The 27,608-nt window shown below is 34.3% G+C and overlaps 2 protein-coding genes, 1 long non-coding RNA gene and 1 pseudogene across 3 annotated transcripts; 2 read left to right on the top strand and 2 right to left on the bottom strand.

Annotated features, from left to right (window-relative positions):
- Positions 1-3,870, bottom strand: LOC125477179 (annotated as a pseudogene).
- A 433-nt stretch (positions 3,871-4,303) lies between these two features.
- Positions 4,304-6,892, bottom strand: LOC103945359 (probable WRKY transcription factor 40). The gene is made up of 5 exons (XM_009355916.3): positions 6,513-6,892; positions 6,320-6,388; positions 5,532-5,876; positions 5,311-5,427; positions 4,304-5,185 (listed from the first exon to the last, which is right to left on the bottom strand). The coding sequence occupies exons 1-5, from the start codon at positions 6,591-6,593 to the stop codon at positions 4,835-4,837; spliced, it is 963 nt and encodes a 320-aa protein (XP_009354191.1). The 5' UTR covers positions 6,594-6,892; the 3' UTR covers positions 4,304-4,834.
- Positions 6,893-8,869: 1,977 nt separating this feature from the next.
- On the top strand, positions 8,870-9,483 carry LOC125476995. The gene is made up of 2 exons (XR_007258263.1): positions 8,870-9,078; positions 9,190-9,483. It is a non-coding gene; the product is annotated as an uncharacterized LOC125476995 (long non-coding RNA).
- Positions 9,484-24,004: 14,521 nt separating this feature from the next.
- Positions 24,005-24,724, top strand: LOC103945456. Its single transcript, XM_009356035.2, has one exon. The coding sequence runs from the start codon at positions 24,005-24,007 to the stop codon at positions 24,722-24,724; it is 720 nt and encodes a 239-aa protein (XP_009354310.1).
- Positions 24,725-27,608: the final 2,884 nt, after the last annotated feature.

Below are 27,608 nucleotides of genomic sequence, written 5' to 3'. Positions count from 1 at the left end.
GACTATTTATGAAACTGACACGGGTACTACATTATTTATTAAACTGACTGACTATTTATGAAAATGACACAGGTACTACACTATTATTAAATTGACTGACTATTTATGAAACTGAATACTGTCTATTTTTATAAATTGGAGTTCATGCATGTTTGTGTGCCCTTCTAATTAATAGAGGATAATGCTAAAGAAAATCAAATTTTAAACTAAATTTGCAAACCAAATGATAAGCACATTAATTAATGCTTAATTAATAATTCAATCATCAACATCTACATCATTTGATTTACAAAGTTTGGTAAAAATTTGGTCTATATAGTATTAACAAATAGAAAATGAGTGTGTTAATAATTCATTGGCACATATATAATTAAGCATGCATGTTAAGGAAGGAAGAAGGTCGACTCGGGGCTCGAAGTACCAATCAGTGACAACCAACAGTACTTAAATCGAAGATAAATATTAGTTGTTGCCTCCAAATTCAACTTCAACTTCAAATTCAAGAAGTACATCTAAAGAAGCTTAGTTAAAAGAATTTAGTTTTTTATTTTTCTTATTTTGTTTATATTATATTGTTATTTTGCTTATATTATATTGTTATTTAAAAGAAGATTGAGGGAGAGGGATGTGGAACAAGGCACATAGAGATGGTGTCAGTCTCACAGACACGCATCAGCCATGCATGGTACCTGCCAGTGCAGAGTTTAATAATTTATTAACTTTTCGATGAACAAATAAAAAACCCAAATCCCATCTCTCTCTGCTGTACTTAATTGACTTTTACATCAATTGGGTTCTTGTTACTTGCATTTTTTTTTTGAAGTGCCAAATAGAGAAACTGTCATCGGTTGGAAGAAGGCCAATACCACAATATCAATGCCTAGACCTTTCAAGTCATTGCGCGACAGACAATCACATTTTAAGAATAACATTGACAAGGTTACTAATCCTCTTCTTTAGGGAAGGAAGTCTACGAGGATCACATAAAGCTTGGGGATAACTTCCATTGAAAGCCCAAGGCGAACTTCCATTGCATGATGTGTCCACATGCCGTAAGGTTTCAGATTCCCAGGGGGTCATTTAGGTAATCCTCAAAGCTAAAATCATCCAATCTTCCAGTCATAGCTTCCAAACCTAGCATTGAAAAAGGAATTGGTCTGGCAGGCCTCTAGAATCGAGAAGGGAATCCATCTTTAGTGGAAACACAGTTCCATAAGTGTACCCCAAGATTTTCGTATTTATCTGCTCTTGAGTTAACTTTGCCAATTCCAAAGCAGATTTGAGAGGGTGAGCGCCGATGAGGTCGCTCTTGACGCTGTGAAGTCCGAACTGAAGGGTGTTGTTTTGGATTCCTACGATTTGGTGCTTCGTTGTCTTCAGTGCCTCCATTTTGCTTTCTCTGTTTCTTCCTTTCCTCCTTCCTGTGTATTTCATCTCGATTTGAATACCAAACACATTAATTTTTGTCTGGTGGATTAATGAGGTCGTGGCATACTTGTAAATAAAATGAAGTTTATTTGTAACATAATTAGATGACAGATTGGGTTCCGTTAGGGGCAAGGCCTGGAAAAAAAATTATTTTGTTTTGGGCTTTTGATTTAGCCCATGTATGTTCAATGTTTGTGAGGCTTGGTATAGATTAGTCTTGTCCTTATGATTAAATATGAAGCCCTTTTGGTTAAAGAAAAGTGCAGGGTGGTTTTTGGTTAAATTAAACTTAGTCCAAACCCTTTTCATTAAAACTCCCTTAATTATATGGGTTGCCATGCTTGTTGTATGCTTCGGTCCGGACAAAGTTTTTATTTTTATTTTTAAGAAAACCTCAACAGTACGAGGAAAATAGATTGATTAAAATGAAGAAAAAAAAAGTTGCACCTAGTAGGGGGGACAAAACCTTACCCCTCAAAAAGTAAGAACAAGAAAAGAGCGGAGACATACACCTAACCTCTCTTGAAAAAGAAAATATAAGAAAAAGGAGGACTAGACCTCAATCCTCTTGAAAAAAGAAAATACAAGAAAAAAAGTAAGTGGACATTGGACCAAAGCTCTCTAAAATAAAACCTAAAAGGTAAGAACCTACAAGTCTTATCCTTGATGGTCTCTTCCCTTGATTTTTTGAACGATTCGCCATCACTGAAGCTGCTTTCGGAGTTTCCATTCACTGCTTCATTCATGATATTGTTACTGTTGGTGGTGGTGTTGTGGCTGCTTTCAGACTTTCTTTTCTTTGAAATTGGGCTAAGCTCTTTCTCAGGGTTCTTGCTTATGTACTCCGACAGTTGGCTTCTCAAAGCATTGTAGTTCTCTCCCACCGTCAATATTTTGGTTAACTTCTTGTTCTCTACACTCACCGTCAATTCTCGTCACTGTGAATCAAAGCCGATCATAAAACCTTTTGGCCATGCAACCCAAGCATTTATACTTCATGATATCAAACTATATATGCTCTGAAGCCTCTAATACCATGTTAAGCTTTCAAATAGACGCTTCAGCTGCCTACTACTGATTAAGCATTTATATTTTATGGTAGCAAACTATGCTCTTACTAATGCCATGTCTACACTTCTTAGAGATTGACTCCAGTTTTTGCATAAAAGTCCTGCCGGACTTCCTGAAAACGATACCAATGCAGAATTTGGCAATCAATGATTGTAAAATTCTTGAAGAACACTGTAGAATGGGGATAGGAAAGGAGTGGGGCAAGATTCCTCACATCCCAACTATCAAAATCAATTTCAAAAAACCTTCAATGAGATGGCCTTGAGTTCACAAATACATTGATTTATAGAAGAGAAATTTCTGGACACTTTTCAACTACACCGCATGCTTGGTGAATTTTGCCAGCTAATGAAGGGAAACTGCAAAAATGTGACGCGCTTCAACTTTCAGTTCCACAAGTATCATCCTAGTGTTCTGGTAACCTCTCCTTCCTCTTACTCTACTTAATCATGACATTTACTTACATGTTTAAATCTGTTTCCTACGTTTCCTTCTATGTTTGAAATAGTCGTGTAGTGTCAGACCTGAATTTTTCCAAAATCACATTGGAGGATAGTTTTATCGGTTTTGAAAAAACTTGTTGTTAGTGTGCAATTGCCAAAATAGTGGAGAATATCTTCGGTAGGAGTAATCGAAAATTTTTATGTTATAGTTGTCATGAGTATGGTATTTAACTGTACTAAATAGAATAAGGGAATATTACCAAACTTATTTTACACCCTCATTGAAGCTTTACTTTACTTTGAAACCTCTCAGTCTAGTCCTCAGTAAACGTTAATCTTTAAAGCATTTAAAAGTCACACCATATTTCTAGAACCAGTCATCATTTTTATGTCAAAGTAATTCATTTGCGCTGTCCTTATTTTTTTGCTTTCCTAATTTTTTTTCATGTCATATGTATTCGTTACGTGTAGTTATTTTTGAATTAATTATGCAGAGTAAAGCAAACAAAACTGTTATACATTGTACATTGAAGCAAAATAGATGGTGATAATTGTTCTAAACCAGACATCTATTGAGGAAGTAAGTTATGGAATATTGATGGACATGGACAGACAAGTCAGTAGAAAATTTTGCCATGGACCTGGCCGTATCCTTTTGCTTGGTGAAATCATTAACTGATTCTGGTTACATTCAGTCAAGTTTCCATGGAGCTGGGGGAATTATCGTGCCACCAGTTGCTACCACTTCAGGAGTTTGATGGCAGAAGCAGTTGAAAGAGATGCAGTTTCGAGTCTAAAGGTGAACTGCGGGAGCCAACCCTAGCCACAATATCTATGGATATATGTATGAAGTCTTTAGGTACTCCATTAGGCTGGAGTCATAGACTGCTCTTCTGTATATAAAACATGTTGAATCAATTCTGTTGGTTTATACGTATTATTATTAGTGAAGTTGTTTTTGTTATCAGCTTTCCTAGTTTAGCTCAACTGCCTCATTGTTTTCCCTATTTCTTTTGACTCAAAACCGCAATGGTAATAGTAGGCTATGTCAAAGACACTTTTCTCTTTTGAAAGCCTCCTTTGTCTGTCATTGACCAAGAAATAAACACCGACTGACCGTCCGTTGTTGAATTCAATTAGGAAATGAATCTCATAATAGTCACAGTGGTTGAAACTCTTTCTGATCTAATTAGTTGAATACATCAAACATATGAATTCAAATTCCGTTTTGGCAACTCAAGCCCCTCTCTCTCTTGTTGGATTAATGATGAAATATTGTTGGTGCGGGAAATATTGTTGGTGCGATATTAATGATGAAATATCGTTTTGGCAACTCAAATGAATGATGTTGGAAATTTGAGTTGCTACAGCAGAGATCTTGTATTTCTTATTTTCTTATGATTACAATTGATAAGCCAAAGGCTTTATAAAGAAAATAAAAAAGACGAGAGTTCTTACTAGACAACTGAACAGACATAGCTTAGGAACTTTAATACAATAACTTGCTAGAAATGTCTAAGACTCTTAACGTTAAAGTTCCTGGGAATAAGGAAGTGCATTGATTCCAACATCTCTATAGAGATATGGCCTATGCTAAATTTGATATACAACATGTATAGAAAAATTATAGGGGGAAAACTAGTAAAGCCAAAAGCCGTTTCTGCTCATTTTTACAATTATGCAAATCAATGCGTCTTAGCTGAACTAGTAGCCACTAAATAAGCTGCAAATTGCAGTCCAAGTTTCGAAGAAACCTTGCCCCGGAAGCGGATTGAATTAGAAAAGTTGTGTCCTTTTTTCCAGTTTGTATTTACAAATGCACCTAATCTTCAAAAACAGTCTAACAAGTGAAACACCAGTGCTCTTAATTGAAATTCACCATTTGGATGGTTTTAGTATGAATTGTGTTGAAGTATTCTTCCCGATATGGCTGTTGCAAGTGCTTTTGTGAAATCGGGATCCTTCGTCAAGGAAGAAGCCATCTGCTCAACCAAAAATTTGCGAACTTCGGGTGTTTCAGTTCTTGGTTTTGTGCTTTCGGCATCAGCAGTACTGGACTTGGATTTGGTCAAGTCAAGAGTAATTGTTGGTCCAGATGAACCGAGGGAGGTTGAGTAAGGGACCGATCCTATGGTCATGCGGTTTGAGCCCGATGTTGCTTCAATTTGGGAAGGGTTGGGGTGGTTGTGTTCACCTTCATAAGTTCCCACCAAAATAGTTTGGTCCTCAACACTTCTTTGAACCTGAAGAGAAAATTATGGAAAAAATTAACATTTAATTAATAAGAAAAATAAAAAGCAAATTTGTTTCCGTCTATTTACAATAAGTTTTAAGCAAAAAGAAGGAAGGTTAGGGATTTTGGACTCACCTTCTTTTTGACAGGGCAGCTTGGAGCAAAAGAGCATTTGAAGTAAGCTCTAGGACAAGGATTATCCCTCGTAACTTTTTGGCCATATTTCCTCCATTGATATCCATCTTTCACAACCTATAAAATGCGCATAAAATTCCTCAATACAACACCTTGAATAAATAAAATGAGTTCACTGTAAGTATGTGACATTGATTATGGATTGAGGACTAACTAATTACCAGGCTTGTTGTATCAGATGCTTCGGTCCGGACATAAATCCTTGAAACCTTTGCCTTGATGGTCTCTTCCCTTGGTTTCTTGAACGATTCGCCATCACTGGAGCTGCTTTCGGAGTTTCCATTCACTGCTCCATTCATGATATTGTTACTGTTGGTGTTGTTGTTGCTGCTTTCAGACTTTCTTTTCTTTGAAATTGGGCTAAGCTCCTTCTCTGGGTTCTTGCTCATGTACTCCAACAGTTGGCTTCTCAAAGCATTGTAGTTCTCTCCCATCACGGTTAACATTTCGGTTAGCTTCTTGTTCTCTGCACTCACCCTGTGCAATTCTTCCAATAGACGACCACTCTGTGAACCAAAGCAGATCATAAAACCTTTTAGCCATGCAACCCAAGTATTTTATTTCATGATATCAAACTAAATATGCTCTGATACCATGTTAAGCTTTTCAAATAGCCACTTCAGCGACTTACTACTAATTAAGCATTTATATTACTTCGTAGCGAACCGTGCTCCTAGTCCTAGACACCTCAGCGGCCTACTAGTATATATGTGTGTGTGTGTGTGTGTAATACTTATGTTTATATAAATGTATATTTAGATTTCATGTTTCAAGTGTTAAAGAGGTTGGATGTCGAAGTTTTATAAGCCACGGATTGGTTCTTCCTAAAGAAAAAGATTGCGAAATAAGTAATAAAAAATATCCTTATAAGCCATGAGGGCAGGCCTTAATTGGCAACCACAAAACAAGAAGATAGAGAAGGTAAGGTGGAGAAAACTAAGAAACCAACCTCTTCTGTAGGGGAAAGCTGCCTCCCAAAGTCGATCGATATTTTGTTATGCACCTCTTGTTTAATAATCTGAAATTAATCAAAGTAAATATTAAAACTTCTATAAGTTCATGAGCAACTTTTATAAACAATTAAGCAAAGTGATGTTAAGCGTAACTATATATTAGAGAGATTTTATTACATTTCGACTTACCGGAGTATCATCGAAAAGTCTGAGAGGCCTGGAATTAAGATCCAAAGAAGTATCATCATCATATGCAGCTGAATGGTCCATTTCCTTTGAAAGTAACAACACTAGTTCTTCCTTCCTTGAAATAATCCTCAAGAAATCTCTCAAGCTCTGAAGTTTGATCCAAATCTTGACCAAGTAGTTGTGTGGAACTGTCTGAGTTTTGCCAAATGAAAGGCAGATTATATATTATATAGAACCAGAAAAAGCTTTTCGTCCAGCAAAAATAAAAAGAACCAGAAAAAGCTCTTTAGAGTTATAAGGAAACTGGGTCGAAAGAGAACGAGAGAGAGAGAGAGAGAGAGAGAGAGAGAGAGAGATGAGTAGTGTCAGTGAAGAGCTGGCATGAGCTTTCAGTTGCATATATATAGACCGAGTTTTTTTTTTTTTTTTTGAAGAACTTATATAGACCGACTTTTGGCGTGCGTTTATAAGAAGAATATTATATAAAGGACTGCAAGTTGTACGACATATCGGTTGTCATGGAGTTTGAATTTCCTTCTACTTGATTTTTCTAGTCAAGCACGCCATATCAAAAATTAAATAAACCTTTGAATTGTGTCGTGTATGCTATTGAATTTTATTGAATTTTTTTTAGTAATATTATTTTAGGAATAGTGAAAGGGCAAGAGAAGTTCTATTTTGACCCGGATCTGGGTCCATACTATTATATAAGGTCTTACTTTTTTTGTTTTTCTAGTGGGGTTAGTGACTATCAATGAATAATATTATCGGCTTTGCTTTTCTGGCACGTTTAGAACTTTGAAGCATTTTTTCCACGTTACATGAATCTAGGTATTCTTTTTTGTTTTCACATTGATGAAAAATGTATATATCTTTTTCTGTTTTTGTTTTGTAAGTCCGAAACTGTCAACGCACTTGTTTTACAAATGTACAAACTTCTGTTTATCAACAGATTTAACCGTGATAACTTGAATCTAAAATTGGTATAGTTAATTGGAAACGATACTATAGTTCTCGTTAAATTGAACATTCATAAATCATCGATAAAAGATCTACATCGGATATCAGATAATGTAGAACTTGACCATAGAGTGGATCACCATCCAGCAAAACTAACATTCTTCATTCTCCCTGCACCCAACTTTTACAACTTTTTTGTGCATATGCATGTGGCAGTGGCATACATGTTTTACCGATGACATCAGTTTGTTTTTTTTCAAATGAGGATGATGAAAGATTAGGCAAATTAAACTACTCATAAGGTTAGCTTGTGGTACTTTTTAAGAAGGAAAAAGAAGGGTAGCAGTATTTTTGTTTTGAAGGTTGATTTTGTAATGCAATCACGTCCATGTCTAACATTTTGTCTTGTAATAGGACATTTCCAACATAAATGCCTATCTTATTGCAGTAATAACAATGTCATTATTATGTGTTTTTACTACATAAGAATCACTATTATGTAATTATAGGTTGTAAATTTTGGGGTAAATTATAAAAAACTATCTCAATTATTGGATCATTAACAGTTTCATACCTTGTCTTTAAAAAGTTTCAATGTCATACCTTATCTTCAAATTTGTTGCAATATCATACCTTCATCAGTTGACTATTAATTCCTCAGTTAAATATTGACGTGTCATGAGCAGGGCCCACATTTTATTAAAAAATTAATAAATATTATTAAAACTTAAAAAAAATCATTTAATATTTTTTAAATATTAAAATAATAATTAATTTAAAAATAAAAAAAAACAAACAAACCATCAGTTTCGTCTACCCCTCCCCCCTCCTCTTCTTCTCTTCTCCCCCAGCTTCAACTTCTTCCCTCGACCCCCTACCTGCAACCCAGTTTGTCTTCCCCCCGCACCCGCACCCCCTGCACCCCCACCCCTTGCACCTGCACCCGCAACCACCCTCGCACCTGCACCCCACCACCCACCCTCTTCCCTCCTCTACACACCCCACTCCTTAAATCCACACCTATTCCTCCCATTTTCTCCTTGCCCAGGTTCTTCACCCGTAGAATCGGCTTGGCGAAGGGGGTTTCTTGATTCCACCTCACGAACCCGGCGATGGTATTAGACGGGATCTGGGTTTTTTTTTCTTCTTCTGGGTTGCAGGTAGAGGGTCGAGGGAAGAAGATGAAGATGGGGGAGAAGAGAGAAGGAGGAGGAGGGGGGAAGACGAACTGAATTTTTTTTTTATTCTTCTGGGTTGCAAGGGGAAGAAGATGAAGATGGGGGTGAAGAGAGGAAGAGGAGAAGAAGAAGAAGACGAACTGATGGGCTTTTTTTTTTTTTTTTTTGCCTTTCTGGGTTGTTGGGGGGGGGGGGGTCGGGGGAAAAAGATGAAGATTGGGGAGAAGAGAAGAAGGGGGAGGGGGTAGACAACTGATGGTTTGTGTTTTTTGATTTTTTAATAATTAATTATTAAATGATTTTTATTTTAAGTTTTTAATAATTTTTTAATAAAAAGTGTGCCCCGTCTCATGTCACGTCAGCATTTAATTGAGGAACTAACAGTCAACTGACGGAATGTATGACATTGCAACAAGTTCGAAGATAAGGTATGACATTGAAACTTTTTAAAGATGAGATATGAAACTGGTAATGACCTAATAATTGAGGTAATTTTTTGTAATTTACCTTAAATTTTAATGATTCTTATGTAACCTTAGGTTGTAAACTTTGATGACTATAACCGAAGAACCTGTTACCAAATGGTGACATTCAAGGAACGTCAATGCTACATGAAAGGGTTTCCGAGTGTCGGGTTGAAAGCACATGAAGGAAGGGGAAACCGAAGGGAGATTTTTCATTTTTGTTTTCTGATCTTTTATTAGCAAGCCTTTTGTTTGCAGTTCATGTCTGTAAAATTTTATGAATTGGAATTGTCAAGCCTCTGCTGTTCATATCAACATTTTTTTGTTATTCAACATCACCTTAATAGCTAGATTCCTATAATATACAAATTTGGGACGTTGAATGTTAATATCTTTTTGTAACTTCGTTAAACATGAACGCTAACATCAATAGATCAATAGTCTTATTTAATTCAAGGGTGTCTGAAGCTCAAAATACTTCGTAGAATTTAATCAATGGGGGAGGGGAGACTATCTCATCCTATGGTTAAGGCATACTACAAGCTTCTTGAAGGACTTATAGAGAAGGTCTTAGTTTTTATTTATTTATTTATTTATTTTTATAAATTACCCACTAAAAGAGATTGCCAATAACAAAATTCAAACCTAAGTTTTGGTCTAGCGAAGAAAATAACTTTTACCAACTTAACTTGACATTATCGGTATGTTATTTTTGGGGTTACCGTCGCAGCCCTTTTCAAAAGGTAGTTCATGCAAGTGGCTATGATAATTAATTAATTTGGATGGAAATGTTGAAACTTGAAATACCAAGGATTTTATCGATAATTTGACTTCCTGATTGTGGTGCAGCTAAAAGGAGACTATCTTAAACAAATGCCAGAAGTATAGTACACGTAAAATTAATTAATTTGGAATGATGATCATGCTGATAAACCATAGACGTATCAGCAGCAGTAAACTATTAGTAGAATAAAATCGTTTACTAATTATGATTTTTTTATATAATGTGTGCGTGTATATATATTCTAACAATGAAATGTTAGTTTTAATAAACTGTTATTACGTAATCACACTTGTCAAAGCTGTTTTTTGTTGAATATACATGATAATTAAACTGGAATTATATATTGAAATAGAAAGTGTTTATGCTGAGTGTTAATCCACCCAAAACTGGAAGATTAATGAAGGTGAATATATATAATTGTAAAACAACTATACATGGACTTTTTTACTATACCTTTATTTGTTGTGTGAAAAGCCAAAAGTATGTCTTGGATTTGATTTCTTCCACCAATTAAAAAATAGCAGTTTTCTTTCACACACGAGTTCATATTTTATGGACTTCACAAATAAGTTTCCCTCCTTCCCCATTATAAAATTTCAAGGCCTCCTTTGAAATTTTCTTATTTTGGCTTGTGTTATTTGATGAGTCTATTTTTTACTATGTATTTTATCATATTTATAGTATTAATTTATTAGTTATTTTGTTTGAATTTTGATATTTTGATTTATATTTTCAATATAGGATATTTGACTTCCTTTTGAGCAAAAAGTATTCAAAAGGACGAATTTTGGAATGATTCTAATTGGAGGATGTTCGTGAGTCTTTCTACATATTTGTGTCTAAGTTTCATATTTTTTTTACTAAGTAGATAATTTATGGCAATGAAATAAAAGAGTAGCGTACAGTGTTGTCATAGTGACGTTTTGTGCTTATTTGGGCTTTTTGGTGTTTAAGATGATGTCTTTTGTGTTTGAGACTTTCTGTAGTCAGGAAATCTCAAACTTTAATTCAAGTCGTGGCTATTTTGGTAGCTGGGCAGATTTCCCAAAGTTAGAATAAAAATGTATTTTCTAATTATCTTATTTTATTATGTTTGATAGTTTTTAGAAGACCTTTTCTAGGAAAGATTTTATTTTGTGGTAGTATAATAAGGCTATTTAGCCATTGGATTCGAAACACATTACTTTGGAAAACTTGGCTAGACTTTGTTGATTTGTATTATTCTTTCAAGGTGTTTTATGTCCTTTTTCTATTTCAATAAAATTACTTTAGTTTTATGATTATTCGTAACTAATTTATTTTTCTAGGGTAAGGCCATGAGCCTTAGCATGAATATGTACTATTTATTTAATTACTTATGATATTAGGCATGCTTGCATTGAATTATTAATCATTGTGTTTAAACTGTCTCTATATTTTGATGCTTACTATCATTAAGATGTTAAGATAAGTAATCAGATGCAATTTGGTCGGAATATCACTGGAGGATTGAGTATTGCTTCTTATGGTTAATAATTGTAATTTCACTTAAAAAATTAGGATGTATACCACGTCTTAGGAGTTGTGTGGTTTTTCAAAGGGTTTATTGATTTATTCTTATTTGTTTTTTAATTTGCATCAGGTTATACTGGAGATCGTACTGTAGAAGTTTAAGGATTGTTATAAAGAGTTTATTGAGAGCTGATAACTTTGAAGTGGTCTCATCATATTGTTGCCCTTTTTCTTACTTTGGTTAAAGTTGTGGCATAGCGTTCTTTTTTCTCTATTACGAAGTTTTGTCTTATGTGGTTGTTTTTGAATTTTTATAACCGAGACCCACATCACTAGTGTACAACACGTAGCCTTTTGATTCCCTGCTTTTCGAAAGTTCTGTATGTTTTTGAAGAAAAAATCGAATAAAAAATTAGATTTTAATTTCTAAATAAGATAAAATTTAGAAAAATGTCTTATACAAGACTAAAATTTGATTTTAGTCCCTAAAGTCTATTTAATGCCAACATATGTATTCAATGTCTTTTTAATTTATTTATAATTTTATGGTGTTCATAAATTGCATTTTATGAAAATATTATAAATTTTAATTCACATTATGCTTAGTATCTTATATAAGAAAATATTTTCGTAGAGATTTTTCGGTACACTTATTTTTTGTATATTTTCTGGTGTGCCACTAATTCATTACAATACATATAGGTACGAACAATTCGATACACTGGGTTAGTATAATATGTTTAGGTACGGACATTTAGGTACACTAGTTTAGTATAATATATTTAGGTACCGACATTTTGGTATACTGGTTTAGTATCATATAGTTAGGTACGTAATTTTCGGTACACTTATGTTTTTGCATATTTTCTTATGTGCCACTAATTCACTAAAATATATTTAGGTATGGACATTTCTTGTAAGATCCCACATTGCCCAGGGGTGAAGATCCTATAAGCCTTATATGTATATTCTCATCTCTACCTAGCACGAGGCCTTTTGGGAGCTCACTGGCTTCGGGTTCCATCGGAACTCCGAACTTAAGCGAGTTCGCGCGAGAACAATCTCATGACGGGTGACCCACTGGGAAGTTCTCGTGTGAGTTCCCAGAAACAAAACCGTGAGGGTATGGTCGGGGCCCAAAGTGGACAATATCGTGCTACAATAGAGTTGAGCCCGGCATGTGGTGGGAGCCCCGGCCGGGATGTGACAGTTAAATTGTAAGATCCCACATCACCCAAAGGTGAGGATTCTTTAAGCCTTATATGTATATTCCCATCTCTACTTAGCACGAGATTTTTTGGGAGCTCACTGGCTTTGGATTCCATCGGAACTTCGAATTTAAGCGAGTTCGTGCGAGAGTAATCTCATAATGGGTGACCCCTCGGGAAGTTGCTCGTGAGTTCCCATAAACAAAACCGTAAGGGCATGGTTGGGGCCCAAAGCGGACAATATATTATGATACAGACGTTTAGGTACGCTAATTAGAAGAAGTTAAATAAAATTAATGAATTAAAATGTGTATAATCATAAATTTAAAATTGAATGTAATGACATTAAATAAGATATCTATTAAATATTAAAACAAAAATATAATATGAATTTGAATTAAGTACACATTAAGGGATTAAAATCAATATCCAATCTAACACCAGATTTTTATTAAATTTAAATTTTCTTGAAGGATTAAAATTCAAAAACTCCAATATCAAATATGATATTGTTGAAAAATTTAGCAATCCAGTACAGAATCCTAAGTCATAAATACCACCACAATTGAAGCTGTGTTGCCATAGAATTCACTGCATGTAACCAAGAACTTGTAGAACAATTAATGGGCAAATTTGGAAAAAAAATATCAATCTTCATTGACCCAATTGTGAATAAATAATAGAGAAAAAGCCGCTCAATGACGGCTAGAGTCATGATTAGACAACTACGACCAAAAGCGCACGGCTAAATTGCAGGCAAGTCCTTCAGGTCAAGGTAGAAATAAAGTTATAGAGACAATGGAATAATTTAGGGAAGGGGCTTTGGTGGAAGGATTGAAACGAGGGATGAAAAGACAGAGCCACAATAAGAAATTTGTGATATGCGCTAATATGAAAATCAGAAACGATGAGAGTGCAGGACACTAGTCCTTCTTCCTCTCAAGGGGTTTTGGTTTTGGGTTTTTATTAAGGCTTGGTCCAAGACCATGTGATCACTTGCTCAAATATTAGCTATAAATTTTTTACTCTTCTTAAAAATTAAGGTTTTAAAGCTATGTACTAAGAAATTCAATTGTATGCAGTTATTTAATTAAGGAGAAATTAGATTCTCATCCCTATTTTTTATACTCCATTGATTAAAACCTTATTTCTTTTCAAATTTTGATCAAGGTCCTTAGGTTTTGATAAACGTCATTTATTGAGTGTTAGAAACGTTACATTTAGTATATTTATATTTATCGCTAAACTTGTTGTCATATATTTCTATTTGTAGTTTATTTTAAATTTTAATTTGTACCCATATATTAATTTCTTTTTGTCCCTTATTTTTTAAACTTTTATTTCTACTCATAATTTTTTCAACCTTTTATTTGTACACATAATTTATTTATAATGTACCCATTTTTCGTTACAAATGTACCACTTTATTATATGTAAAATGTATCCTTTTTTTGTTAGTACCATTTTTACATAAAATGTACCAATTTTTTAATGTAAAATCTATATTTTTTTTTTAAATCTAGAATGTACCATTGTTTTTTATATAAAATGTATCCATTATTTTTTACATAAAATGTACCCATTTTTTGTTATATAAAATGTGCCCTTTTTTGTATAAAATGTATCAATTTTTTGTATGTAAAATGTACCCAATGTACCAAATTTTAAATGTAAAGTGTAGCCAAAATTTATTATATGAATGTACTCATATTTTATAAAAATAAAATAAAATCTTTTTTTTTTTTTTTTTTTTTTGTAATCTAGAATGCACACATAAGCAATTTTTTTTTTTTTATAATGAAAACCCATAAGCAATTTTGATTAATTGAGTTGGTAGTGTAAATGAAAGCAATAAAACGGTTGAGTTTTTATTGTTATTATTGCATCTCTTTTATTATTATGTCATTTATGTGGTAGGGAAGGCATTTAAATCAAAAACCTAAAATGTATAAGGTTTGAATTTATAACAGTTAGGGACAAGAGATCACAACTAATCTCTCCCTTTAATTAATCTCAAGAGCATACGGTAGTATTTTTATCATTGAGATTTTTAGGTTATCTTCCTTTTGACTAGGAGCGTGGCTCGACTTTTGGGTACAGTTGCTAATGGATTATCAAAACAAGATTAATCCAAGAATTGAAAGTGGTTTTCAATTTTCAAATGGCTGCATGTGGCTAAATTTATATTAAAAATAGTGGTTAAAGTTAGACTTTTGCATTAACAAATTGCTTAATTGGACTGTGGGGTGCGTCACCAAATGAGGTCATGAGCTTCATCGCATAAGCAAAAAATAAGTCAAAACCTAATGCCTGAGAACAATGACAAGAAGTACAGCAAGACCAAACCCTAGCTACAGACCAAGACCAAATGAAACACCAACCCAAAAATATAGATATTATAAACTCGCACGGTAGATTTGAATCTGATGAATAAAATTAGGGTTTGGTAGGACCAGTCAGTCCATTGAACTAAACTTGTAAAAATAGTCCACGCGTGTTGTTCTCATTCATGAATGGTTTTTTCTTTTTCACGTACGTCCATATCCAGTTAATTTCATGACTTCGGATATATTGTCGGAATTCAAAATGTTGTGGTCTTACTTGTAAGCACATGTTTTAGACTTACACACGTACGTACCGCCCCAGTTCAACTTGGAGAGCTGGTAGGGAAGGGAAGGGAGGCTAAACCACTAAAAGTACCGTGGATCCCACCAAATTATACCGTGGATTGGTACACAGAAACAAAGAAAGAAACGAAGAAAGAAACAAAGTCTTGAAAAATAGGGACATAAGTTACATAGGTTTAGAAAATAGCATCAAAATATGGACAATTAGTAGGAGTGATCACTATTTAATATTTAGCTGCAGAATGGATCAAATATTGTTATGTATTTGTTGTGTAATCGTTATGTTATTGTTGTGTCGTTATAATCAATGTATCTTCATTATAAAAAGATATAATTAGGTTCTCATTCCTGTTTTTTCAACTCCATTGATTAAAATCTTAATCATTTTCAATTTTTTTTTAATCAAAAGTTCTTTGGTTTTAATAACCGTCATTAATTATTTCAATAATAAAATATTTTACATGTTAAGATAATTAAATTTTATTTCTAAATATATCCATTTAATGCCAAAAATGTTACATTTGATATATATATATATATATATATATGGCTAAATTTTGTATCATATATTTTTGTTTTTAGCTTGTACCCATTTTAATTTGCAACCCTTTTTTAAATTGTACCATTTTTTTTTTTTTTAGTTTTAGTTTGTACCCACATATTAATTTCTTTTTGTGTCCATATTTTTCAAACTTTTATTTGTACTCATTTTTTTAACCTTTTATTTGTACCAATAATTCATTAATAATGTACCCATTTGTCTTTAAAAATGTATCACATTGTTATATGTAAAATGAACCAATTTTTGTTTTTGTGAGTGGTGACTCACCTGCAACATAAGTTTTGCAAACCTGGGTTAATTCCACTTTCCACTGGATTTTCATATGTAAAATGTACCCATTTTTTAATGTAAAATGTATCCATTCATAGTACATCATGCAGTCAGAAATCATTTTAAATTTTTTTATTTAAAATTAAACACAAACAGTGCCTGACAAAAGTGATCGCACGATGTACGATGAACGAACACGATCCACGAATTTCCAGGATCCCCACAAAGAGGATCCAAAAAGGATCCTGTTGGCCATTTTTTTCACGTAAAATGTACCACCTTTTTTTGTTTAAAGTGAACCAACTTTTTGTATGTAAAATGTACCGTATAAAAATTACCAACTTTTTGTATGTAAAATGTCATTAATATAAGTAATGACAAATCATGGGTTTTATCTAAATATAATTTATCTTAATGACAAATCACGTCATTAAGAAATTATATTTTTTACATATAAATATAATTTATTTTTAATATTTTCAATCCTACAAATCATGAATTTTATTTAAAATCTCATTAATATAAATAACTACAAATACAAAATTTTAATAACAAAAATATTTATAAATAAAGACCGCATCCAAAGTCATTCTGATAAAAAAAAATCTACAATCAATGTCAAAAAGTAATTACTTTTGTTATTGTTCTAAAATTATTTAGAATTTAAATAAATAGAAACAAAGAGACAGAAGATTATAGATATATTGACCTTGACATAGACATTGACTCCGGAGAATGTTGTAACTTTGTCACCACCTATGTTGGCCATATGGCCCATATGGCATTGCGCCTAAAAGTGAAAACCGATGTATTGGGTTTCTTCTGAGATTCCTTACAAAATTTCTTTTCTTTTCTTTACTTTTTTATTTTTTTAATGTGAAGTTTTTTTTAGTTGAAAGATAGACTTTATTAAATTCTAATAGCAATGTTTACTTCACTCAATACTACAATCTAATCATATTATTCTTCACTTATAAGTGAAAGATTTTAGGTTTGATTCCGGTTGATGGCGAATTTGATACCAAATTAGGTTGCTCATTGTTTAGCTTAACTGAACTCTCCCTTTTCTTTAGGATAAAATATGTCGTTATACTAAAAAATATAGCAATTTTTACATATTCAACAAAAATATTAAAAAGAAAATCAGGACTAAGAGCATCCCATTAAAAAAAAAAAAAAAAAAAAGGCGACCTTGCAACGCAACAAATGACCCAACCGAGTGGGCAACAAGATTGCCACCCCACGGAACAAACAAGAACTTCACCTTGCCATTTTTGAAAGTAATGAAATCAATATAAAAAGAACACCTTCCAAGTTCGCATCCAGCGAAGTGTCCCTCATCACGCACCCATATCCATCGAGGAGAATCTTTGAATTCCAAGCCTCATCACAATTAATCTTCAAAGTACCAAAAACAGGCCTCTTCAATCGTACCTTTGTACCAGCAAACACATTCTCCCCACGACCCCTGTGACTGGCCTTCACTACCTCCTTCATCGGCTGAGCATCCCTGTGGTTATCAATTTTGGTTTTACTTCTTGTAAATTGTTTTTATCTCTCATATAAGGACCAAAACTGGGAAAAAAAGCTATAAAAAAAAAAAAAAACTTTAAAAAGAGGGTTAATCTCAGTTTACTATCCTCAAGTTTCGTGATTTTCAGCATTTAGTACATGAAGTTTTTTCCGTCCCAGAGTCATACCTAAAGTGTTAATTTTGGGACAGTCTCATACATCTGTTAAGTTTTTCATTAGAACTTCTGTTAATTGATGACATGGCACCCACTTGAACAATTACTAGACGCCACGTGTCAATATGGGCCCATTTCATTATTAAAAAATTAAAAAAAAACACAAAAACATTAAAAAAAAAAAAAAAAAAAAAAATCCATACCCACTTTCTCCCCCGCACCCCTCCCTCCCTTCTCTCTTCTGCAACCCGCACCCCTTCCTTCTCTTCTCTCTTATGCACCTGCAACACCCTTCCTTTTCTCCTCTGCAACCCGCACCACCCACCCTCCTTCATCTCCTTTGCAACCCACACCCATCTCTTCTCTGCAGAGAGGGTGGATACTGGTGCTACCCAATCGGGTATGCCTTCGTACACAAAAAAGAGCAACCTTTATCCAGCTCTCTCTCCTCCACCATGCCTCCCAATACGGCATCGATTTCATCCCCATTTCAATCCCCAATTCCACCACCATCGTCAAGACCCTGATCGAGCAAGGGCCCTTCGATTGCATCATCCACAAGATCTGGAACCAACACCTCAAGGAATACTCGTCCCAGTATCCAGGACCCGCCCCAGTCCATCGAGAGTATCTACAATTAGGTCTCCATGCTCGAAGTCTTTGCCGCCTTGGAATTGAAGCCGCGTAAGTCAAGCAACAAGTTCCAATCGAAGATCTCGGTGCCTAAACAAGTGCTGGTTGATCATTACTTGGAAGGCGAAGAAGAAACTAAGTTGTTAGCTAGGGTACAGAGGAGAGAATAGATGGTGGTGCAGGTGCAGAAGAGAGAAGGAAAGAAAAGGGTGCAGGTTGCAGAAGAGATAAGGGAGGGAGAGGGTGCGGGGGAGAATGTAAGATCTCACATCACCCGGAGGAAGGGAGGTGATGTGCCTTATATGTCCATGTCTACCTCCTTATAGTAAGACGCGTGTTGGGTGGAAGCCCAAGAACAAAACCGTGAGGGCGTGGCCCAAAGCGGACAATATCTTACTATGCAGACTAGGATGTGACAATTTTGGTATCATAGCCACTCTTTGGCCGGAAGTGTGCTGAATGCCTTATATGTACATACCTACCTCCCTATAGTAAGATGTGTTTTGGGTGGAAGCCTAAGAACAAAATTGTGAGGGCGTGGCCCAAAGAGGATAATATCTTACTATACGAATTGGGATGTGACAGAGAAGGTGGGTACGGATTTTTTTTTTTTTTTGTATTTTTTTAATATTGAAGTGGGCCTATATTGACACGTGGCGCCCAGTAATTGTCCACGTGGGCGCCACGTCATTAGTTAACAGAAGTTCTAACGAAAAACTTAACAGATGTATGAGACTGTCCTAAAATTAACACTTTAGGTATGACTTTAGGACGAAAATAACATCATGTACTAAATGTTGAAAACCACGAAACTTAAGGATAGTAAACTGAGATTAACCCTAAAAAAAAATTGGAAACCCCAAACCGAAAATAGCTTATAACTTAAGCCCAAATTTTAATAGGCCTGTAAGTTAGGCCCAAACCAAAACTAAATGGTTTGTTTTCACTTCAGTTCCAATTGTCAAACTGAACCGAACCACAATAAATTTTAGTTTCTCTTTTACCCAAAACCGAACCGCGCCAAACCCTGCCCACCCCTACTCATACCAAGGGCGGTCTTAAAATTTTGAGAGAAGCTATGCTAAACCTAAATTGAGGCTTGCACACAATTTATCAATAATACTAAGACTAATACTATGGAAAACTCTTTTTTTTTTTTTACGGCACTTATACATGATGTGGCAAATGATAAATGTAACTAAGATCTTGGAGATCAACCAAACAGGACTTGGTTACTACATGTTCGAGTAGCTTTGAGATTCTAGCCCTACACGAAGCATCGTGTGAAGGTTAAGGGGGCATGATTGACCCCATAAGAACCGTATGTAGTTTTTCTTCCATCGTTTATGTTCCAACAATGATTTATGAAGACAATGTTGCGTGTATTGATTAGTTACCTAAAGGAAACATCAAAGGTGACAATACCAAACATATTGCCTTGAAGTTTTTCTTCACTCATCATCAACAAGAGCATAAAAAGTCGTAATCAAGTAGATCCGATTACAGGACAATCTTGCCGACCTATTCACGAATTCACTGCAAAGTCTACCTTCAGAAGCTTGTCCATGGAATTGGATCTTAAACTTTCAAATTTGCGTCCATAGTTTTCTTGAGGAGTTTTGTCAAACTTAGGGAGAGTATCCTAATGAATACTCACATGACCTTAATGTACTACTATCCCTATGATTAGAAGCATTTTTCCTACTGGATTTTTGCTAACCTGACGAGATTTTGATAAGGCACCTACTTTGGGTTCACCATGCCCTTGTGTATGTTAATAATCATTTTGAAGATGTGGAACATTGACATTCTACATTAACTCACTTTTTCTCCTTAGACCATGAGTTTGTCCCACTAGGTTTACTATAGCAAGATTTTGTGAAAATTTTATTTTGATATGTGCCCTACCAAGAGACTCATGTTAGCAACGATTTGTACGTGCTAATAACTGATGATGACAACTGCCATCTCCTAATTATGAATACTCGATGCAACTACTTCTTAAGTTGTACACATTCAAGGGGATTGTTGTAAATAATTTTATTAATTAGAAATATAATTGTGTAAACTTAAAGTAGAATCTCTATAGGATTTGGAGATCAAACGCTCATATGCTTTGTATTACTTGTAAGGCTAGAAAGCTCATCGTGATTAGTATAAATAAAGGTACAAAACTAGGAAGTGAAGACACGATTTCTCATACACCTAAGCCTCTCTCCCCCTCTCTCTCTCTCTCACCCAACTTTAAAATTAGTTTCAGAATAAGATTAATATTTTAATTTAACTATTTGATTTTGAATTGCTTTAATAGGTTTAGGGTTAGGAATTAGGGTTTTCACTTTATGGTGTTTAATTAAATCAACAAACAAAATGACTCAACTACGCATAATTAGGAATCGTAAGTGGAGGATTGTTTTAATAATTAAGTTCTTCATCTTAAACTCATTATGACTTGCGTCCAATCCTCTATATCCTTTTAATATAAATCAATTTAGAATATCACTAGTATAAAAAACAAAACTATGTTTAGGAACTGAACTCACCATTTTCCTACTCATATTAAAGAGAAGTACAAATACGTTAATCCTTTCCGGATTTTTTTGATGAGGATCTTGGAGATTCGTGAATTGTGTGTGTTCATCGTACATTGTGCGATCATTTTTTATCAAATACTGTTTATGTTTATTTTTAAATAAAAATATTTAAAATGATTTCTAACCGCACAAAGTACGATAAACGAACATGATTCACGAATCCCTGTAATCCTCACAAAGAGGATCCGGACTCGTACAAATAAACCACCATAATGATCGCATTAAGTTTATTTAAAAAAAAATCTAAATGCATTCACCTAAATATCTAAAGTCATTGTTTGGCAGACTTTCATACCAGAAAAGATAAATTTGGACACACCATCTCCTTTAGAATTCACAGTGTTCGCATTCGACGCCATGCATGAGATCAGCTTCACCAGGTAGATGCATGGAGTTGCCAGGTCACAATCAAGATGGTCCCCCGAATTCATCATTTTCCAAATAGAACTATAAAGCACATGTCGATATCCCATAATTTCTTTTTGTTCTTTGTACAATTGGAAAGAATGTCCAATTTTAAAACATGATTAAATTACCAAAAACTTGATTGAATTGCCTCGATATTGTAGCCGGAATAGGAACAGTGCTTGTAGTGAGCGTATAATTAAATTGTCTAATTTACTCCAAGAACGCAAATATTAAAAGGAATAAAAAATAAACTAAATATAAATTAGCCAAAGTCTTCTGAGCAGGAATTGACTAGGGACTACAAGAGAAATGTGGAACACATCTTTCAATTTAAAAGGAAATGAATCACGTGTGCACGTTTTGGTTTGACATCATATACAGTGCTTTAGTTCAAAGAAAAGATAATAAAATAAAATAGATTATTGATGATGCAAATGCACGTGGATTAAAGTGTGAACTCAATAATTTGATAGCGTGGGGAACTTTGGGGAATTTTTTTAGAACTTTTTACTAATCTTTTTTTCTTCTTTGCATAATTAGGTTTTTGAAGAAAGACGGTGTTTTATTAAGCAGTCAATAAGCACAATCCTCAATTGAAACATCCCTAATAAGTAATAATATTTGGATTAACCAGACCAATCATTTCTTTGTGTTGCATTTCCTTTAATTTTGTTAGCTCAATTACACTTTACAACAACATTTCATAGGTTTCTGCATATTAGTATCTTATATTCTGTTGGAGACGGCCTTAGTCCAAATTTCAGTAACTAAGACCGGTGGTTTCGTTGGACCTTCTGTGCGACGGTTTCCTCACATGTCCCACCCAGACCGTGCATGTGGACTTTTTGGCAACAAGAAAAGGTGTCCGTTTGGCGTGGGCGGTGGGCGGTGGAGCATAGCTCTTCCAACATTTTGGTTGAAGGTGAGTAACTTAGTCTAGTTTGTGTTTTGGATTCACTCCAGCCTGATGTTTCCCTGCTTAGTCCTATTACGGACGGCAACAGTAGCTTTGCTCCTTTGATATTGCGCAAGTCTCACATGCCCCAAAGTTCTGCTAATACAGTAGCACAAATATTAGCTAGAATGGTTTTGTTTTTACATGGTTCAGATTCTTTTCGATTCAAGGAACATCCGGATTAAATTCGGGATGTTCTCGAAAACGAATCGTTTCTCCTAAAAAAAAAGTAACTGAGCTGGACAAAATCATACACGATCACGAAACATTAAAACCTTTTGGCTCAATATAGTCCATCAGAAACACCACTCAAAGGTCTCGGTAATCTTAAGGATGGAAAATCTCATATATCAATCGTGTTATTACGTCATATGTCTGATGCAAGATCCTATTCTCCAACAAAAAAAATTAAATTTTATAGTTTGAGCCTTAAAGGGTCCGGATTGACAACGGATGAACCCGTTAGTAACTCATTAAACTAATGGTTTGGTTCAGGTCACCCAACGGTACTCGTTTTAACCCTTTAAAATAGTATAAACACAAAAATTTTTGCAGTCAAGAAAACACGAACACACGTATAAAATAAATTTGTATTAATAAATATTTTAATGTTACTATCTCTGTATACATTATTTTACAAGAAAAAGAATTTCAAATTAATGTCTCAATGAATTGGAAATATTTTTGCAAATAATCTTACAAGGGTCATTCCTAAAAAGATTTGTCGCAAAGAACGTTGTTGCAAAGGATCAAAGATTAATAAAAGTCTAAATAGTTAAAATGAAGGAAAGGCTTGAATGTCAATGTAAGAGCAGTTCCACCCCTAACACAAATGCGTCAACATACAGCGCATTTATCCATTCAGTGAACAGTAATATACCCTAATGAATAGTAATAGGCCAAATACATCTCCACCCTAAAAAAATGTGCTGGCACCTAGCCGATTTAAATTTTTATTATAAAAGAATAAATAAATAAAATAGTTTTAATGTATTGGATATATACCTATTTATATACTAGTAGTTAGGATTTGGACCATTTGAAAAATGATTGAAGGCTTGGGCCTTAAGGTTGTGTGGATTAGGTTTGTATAATATAGCCTAATACAATTAATATTAATTAATCAAGACAAGGGCCTTGGGGCCTTGAAATTTAAAATTAATCAGATTCATTAATTTTAAATTTGGATTAACTTTTTAATTAATTTATTAATTAAAAAAACATTTTGATTAAGAGACACGGCTCTTAGAAAGAGTTGTGTATTTTTAAATACGCTGAACAGGTATTTGAAAGGTGTGAAACAACCTATATATTTGCAATCACAGTTTCCAAGTAGGATCATCTTTTCTTCCTATTTTCCTTCCGTACAAAATTTCCAGAGAGTAAACACACAAAACAATTCGCTAGAATTCTATAATCTAGCGTGGTCGAGCAGACGTTGTAGAACCACAAGCACAAGAGTGGGACTGAAATACTGTTCGAAGGACATAACTATTGCGCTAGCCTCTACCTTTGATTCAATCAAGTTAGTATTATTTTGTTTTCTGTATTTATTTAGTCGTTTCATTCTGTATCACAAATATACTTTAGTAATAAAGTATAAGTATTTCATGTTCTATATTTCTGTTATTTTTTGTTTTTGAATTGTTCTCCAACAATCTTTAAACAGTATGGAACAATCAGGAACTAAATCTCATTCTGAAAAGCCTGAGAAATTTAAGGGAGGAGACTTCAAAAGATGGCAGCAGAAAATGCTATTTTATTTGACAACTCTGAATCTGGCTAATGATATGTGTGAGACTGTGCCTAGTACGGAAGGAGATAATATACTCTATGCAAAAACTTTGATAGCTATAGATGTCTGGAATCATAATAATTTCTTCTGCAGGAATTATATTCTCAATGCATTAAATGATTCGTTATATGATGTCTATGTGGTATGCAAAACAACCAAGGAACTTTGGGAATCACTTGAGAAAAAATATAAAACTGAGGATGCCGGTTCAAAGAAATTTGTCGTGCGCAAATTTTTGGACTACAAAATGGTAGATTCCATGTCCATTGTCTCTCAAATTGAAAATCTCCAGAAAATCATCCATGACATTCATGTTGAAGGGATGGTGATCAATGAGTCTTTTCAAGTGGCGTCTTTTATAGAGAAATTGCCACCTTCTTGGAAGGAGTTCAAAAATTATCTCAAGCACAAACGTAAGGAGATGACCCTCGAGGATCTCATTGTAAGGCTGAAAATTGAGGAAGATAATAGAAAGAATGAGAAGGGCCTGGTTTCGTGTATGGAAACCAAGGCAAATGTTATTGAAGGAAGTTCATCAAAGCAAAGGCCGAAATTCCAGAAAATTAAGAAGAAAAGAACTTTGTCCCTGGTGTAAAAAGCAAAGACTTCAAGAAAATTAAGGGAAATTGTTGGGTTTGTGGAAAGTAAGGCCATAGGGCTCAAGAATGTCGCCATCGAATGGATCAAAGTCCTGTAAATCAAGACAACAACTGTGCAAACCTTATTGAAAATGATGTGGATGCATTGGTTGCAATGATTTCTGAAATCAACCTTGTATCTGGCCACACTAATTGGTGGATAGATGCCGGTGCAACTCGCCATGTATGTGGTGATAGAAATATGTTCTCTTCGTACCAAAAAGTCAGGGGGACCGAGTAGTTGTTCATGGGAAATGCGTCTGCATCTTTTGTGGCTAGAATAGGGAAATGTGTTATGAAATTCACTTCTGGAAAGGAATTAACCCTCCTTGATGTGCTGCATGTCCCCGATATAAGGAAAAATCTTGTTTCTGGTCCTATCCTTAGTAACAAGGGATTCAAACCAGTTTTTGAGTCCAATAAGTTTGTATTAACTAAAGGGGGAATGTTTGTAGGGAAAGGTTACCTTGCCGATGAATTATTCAAATTAAATGTATTTGCTAATGCTATAAACGAAATAAATAATTTTTCTGCTTATATTGTTGATTCGTCTAATTTATGGCACTCTAGGCTAGAACATGTAAATTTTCATTCTCTTTTTAGAATGCATAATTTAGGTTTGCTGCCCAAACTTGATTATTTAGATAATGTTAATGTGAGACTTGTACATACTCGAAATTTGCAAGTCAAAGCTTTAAATTAGTGCATGAAAAATCCAATGATTTATTAGATTTAATTCATTGTGACTTGTGTGATTTTAGATCATATCCAACTCATGGTGGAAAAAACTATTATGTAACATTGATAGATGATTTTAGTAAGTATTGTTATGTTTATTTACTTCATAGTAAAGATAAGACCTTGGATATGTTTAAGACATATAAGGCAGAAATTGAGAATCAAGTTAACAAGAAGATTAAAGTCTTAAGGTCCTATAGGGGAGGAGAATATGAGTCTCATGCCTTTGCTGAATTTTGTTCCACACATGGCATAATTCATCAAACAACAACCCCCTATACACCGCAACAAAACGGTATTGCCGAACAAAAAAATAGTACTTTTAAAGACATGATCAATTCCATGCTGAACAATTCTGGGCTTCCATACAATTTGTGGGGTGAAGCTTTACTTACTGCAAATAAAATTTTGAATCGAATTCCACCTAAAACGAGAAAGGAATCACCATATGAATTATGGAAAGGAAGAACCCCAACATTTAAATTGCTTAAAGTGTGGGGTTGCTTGGCAAAAGTACAAGTCTCATTGCCAAAGAGAACAAAATGAGGGCCTAAAACTATAGATTATGTTTTTATTGGTTTTGCATCTAATAGTTCAGCTTATATATTCTTAGTTTTTCATTCCGAAGTATGTGATATACATGTTAATACTATTATAGAATCTATAAATGCAATATTTTTTGAGGATATATTTCCATACAAAATGGGCAAGTCTAATTTCTTGAAAAAGAGATTACATGATGATGTATCTGAGGTTAATGACAAACCTAGAGAACATAATGATGGTTCATCCTCGTCTAGAGTTCAAGAAGAATAAGAACTTGAACCTATAAGGAGTAAAAGGACAAAAATTCGAAAGGACTTTGTGCCTGATTTTGTGACCTTATTAACTGAGACAGAACCTCAATCATTCAAGGAGGCCATGTCCACTTCAGAAGCTCCATTTTGGAAGGATGCAGTTAACAATGAGGCGGATTCCATTATGCAAAATCATACATGGGAATTAGTCGATTTGCCCCCTGGCAATAAGCCAATTGGGTACAAATTGATCTTTAAGAAGAAATTAAAACTAGTTGGTACAATTGACAAATATAAGGCTCGTTTGGTAGCTAATGGATACCGTCAAAAACATGGTTTGGATTTCTTTGATACATACTCGCCTGTAACGAGAATTATGTCAATAAGACTGTTGATTGCCATAGCTGCACTCCATAACGTGGAAATACATCAAATGGATGTAAAGACTACGTTCTTAAATGAAGACTTAGATGAGGAAATATATATATATGGAAAAACCTAAGGGGTTTGTGCTTAAAGGTCAAGAACACAAAGTTTGTAAACTTGTGAAATCGTTATATGGGCTTAAACAAGCTCCAAAGCAATGGCATGAAAAATTTGACCATATTATGATCACACATGGTTTTAAGATAAATGAGTGTGATAAGTGTGTCTACACAAAAACTCAAAATAATGCTTGCGTTATGTTGTGTTTATATGTAGATGATATGCTTATAATGGGAACTAACAAAGAGATAATAAATTGGACCAAGAAGATATGGAAATCAAGTTTCGAGATCACATCATCTTGGTCTAGTTGATGTGATTCTAGGTATAAAAATCAAAAGAAACCAAGAAGGTTATACTCTCACACAATCCCATTATATAGAAGCTACACTTAGAAAGTATGGTCATTTGGAAAGTAAAGATGCAATTACGCCTTTTGATGCCAATGGCAAACTAAAGAAAAATAGTGGTGATGCTATATCTTAACGTGAATATTCACAAGTTATTGGAAGCCTTATGTACATTATGAATTGTACAAGACCTGATATAGCATACTCAATGAGTAGACTAAGTAAATATACATACTATCCTGGGCATGATCATTAGGAAGCTTTAATTCGAGTATTAAGATACTTAAAGCATGCAATGAATTTTGGATTGCATTATACGAGGTATCCTCCTGTGCTTTAAGGATTTACTGATGTGAATTAGATATCTGATAATACTAATACGAAATCCGCAAGTGGATATGTGTTTGCTTTGGGAGGAGCAACAATATCTTGGAAATCTTCCAAACAAATGTGCACAACCCGGTCAACAA

Source organism: the organism of the source record quoted next, unplaced genomic scaffold (genome assembly GCF_019419815.1).
Source record: "Pyrus x bretschneideri cultivar Hongxiangsu unplaced genomic scaffold, Pyrus_bretschneideri_v1 Contig20, whole genome shotgun sequence".
Classification (NCBI taxonomy): Eukaryota; Viridiplantae; Streptophyta; class Magnoliopsida; order Rosales; family Rosaceae; genus Pyrus; species Pyrus x bretschneideri.
The sequence above is the reverse complement of the archived record's forward strand: the minus strand, read 5'-3'. Positions and strand labels throughout refer to the sequence as shown.

Bases quoted from the DNA above. Each gene is read 5' to 3' on its own strand.
- LOC103945456 (XM_009356035.2), top strand. From the start codon at position 24,005: ATGGAACAATCAGGAACTAAATCTCATTCTGAAAAGCCTGAGAAATTT.
- LOC103945359 (XM_009355916.3), bottom strand. From the start codon at position 6,593: ATGGACCATTCAGCTGCATATGATGATGATACTTCTTTGGATCTTAAT. The intron at 5,428-5,531 runs GTAATTAGTTAG...CGCATTTTATAG, and splicing joins CATCTGATACAACAAGCCTG to GTTGTGAAAGATGGATATCA. The intron at 5,186-5,310 runs GTGAGTCCAAAA...TTTTCTCTTCAG, and splicing joins GCTGCCCTGTCAAAAAGAAG to GTTCAAAGAAGTGTTGAGGA.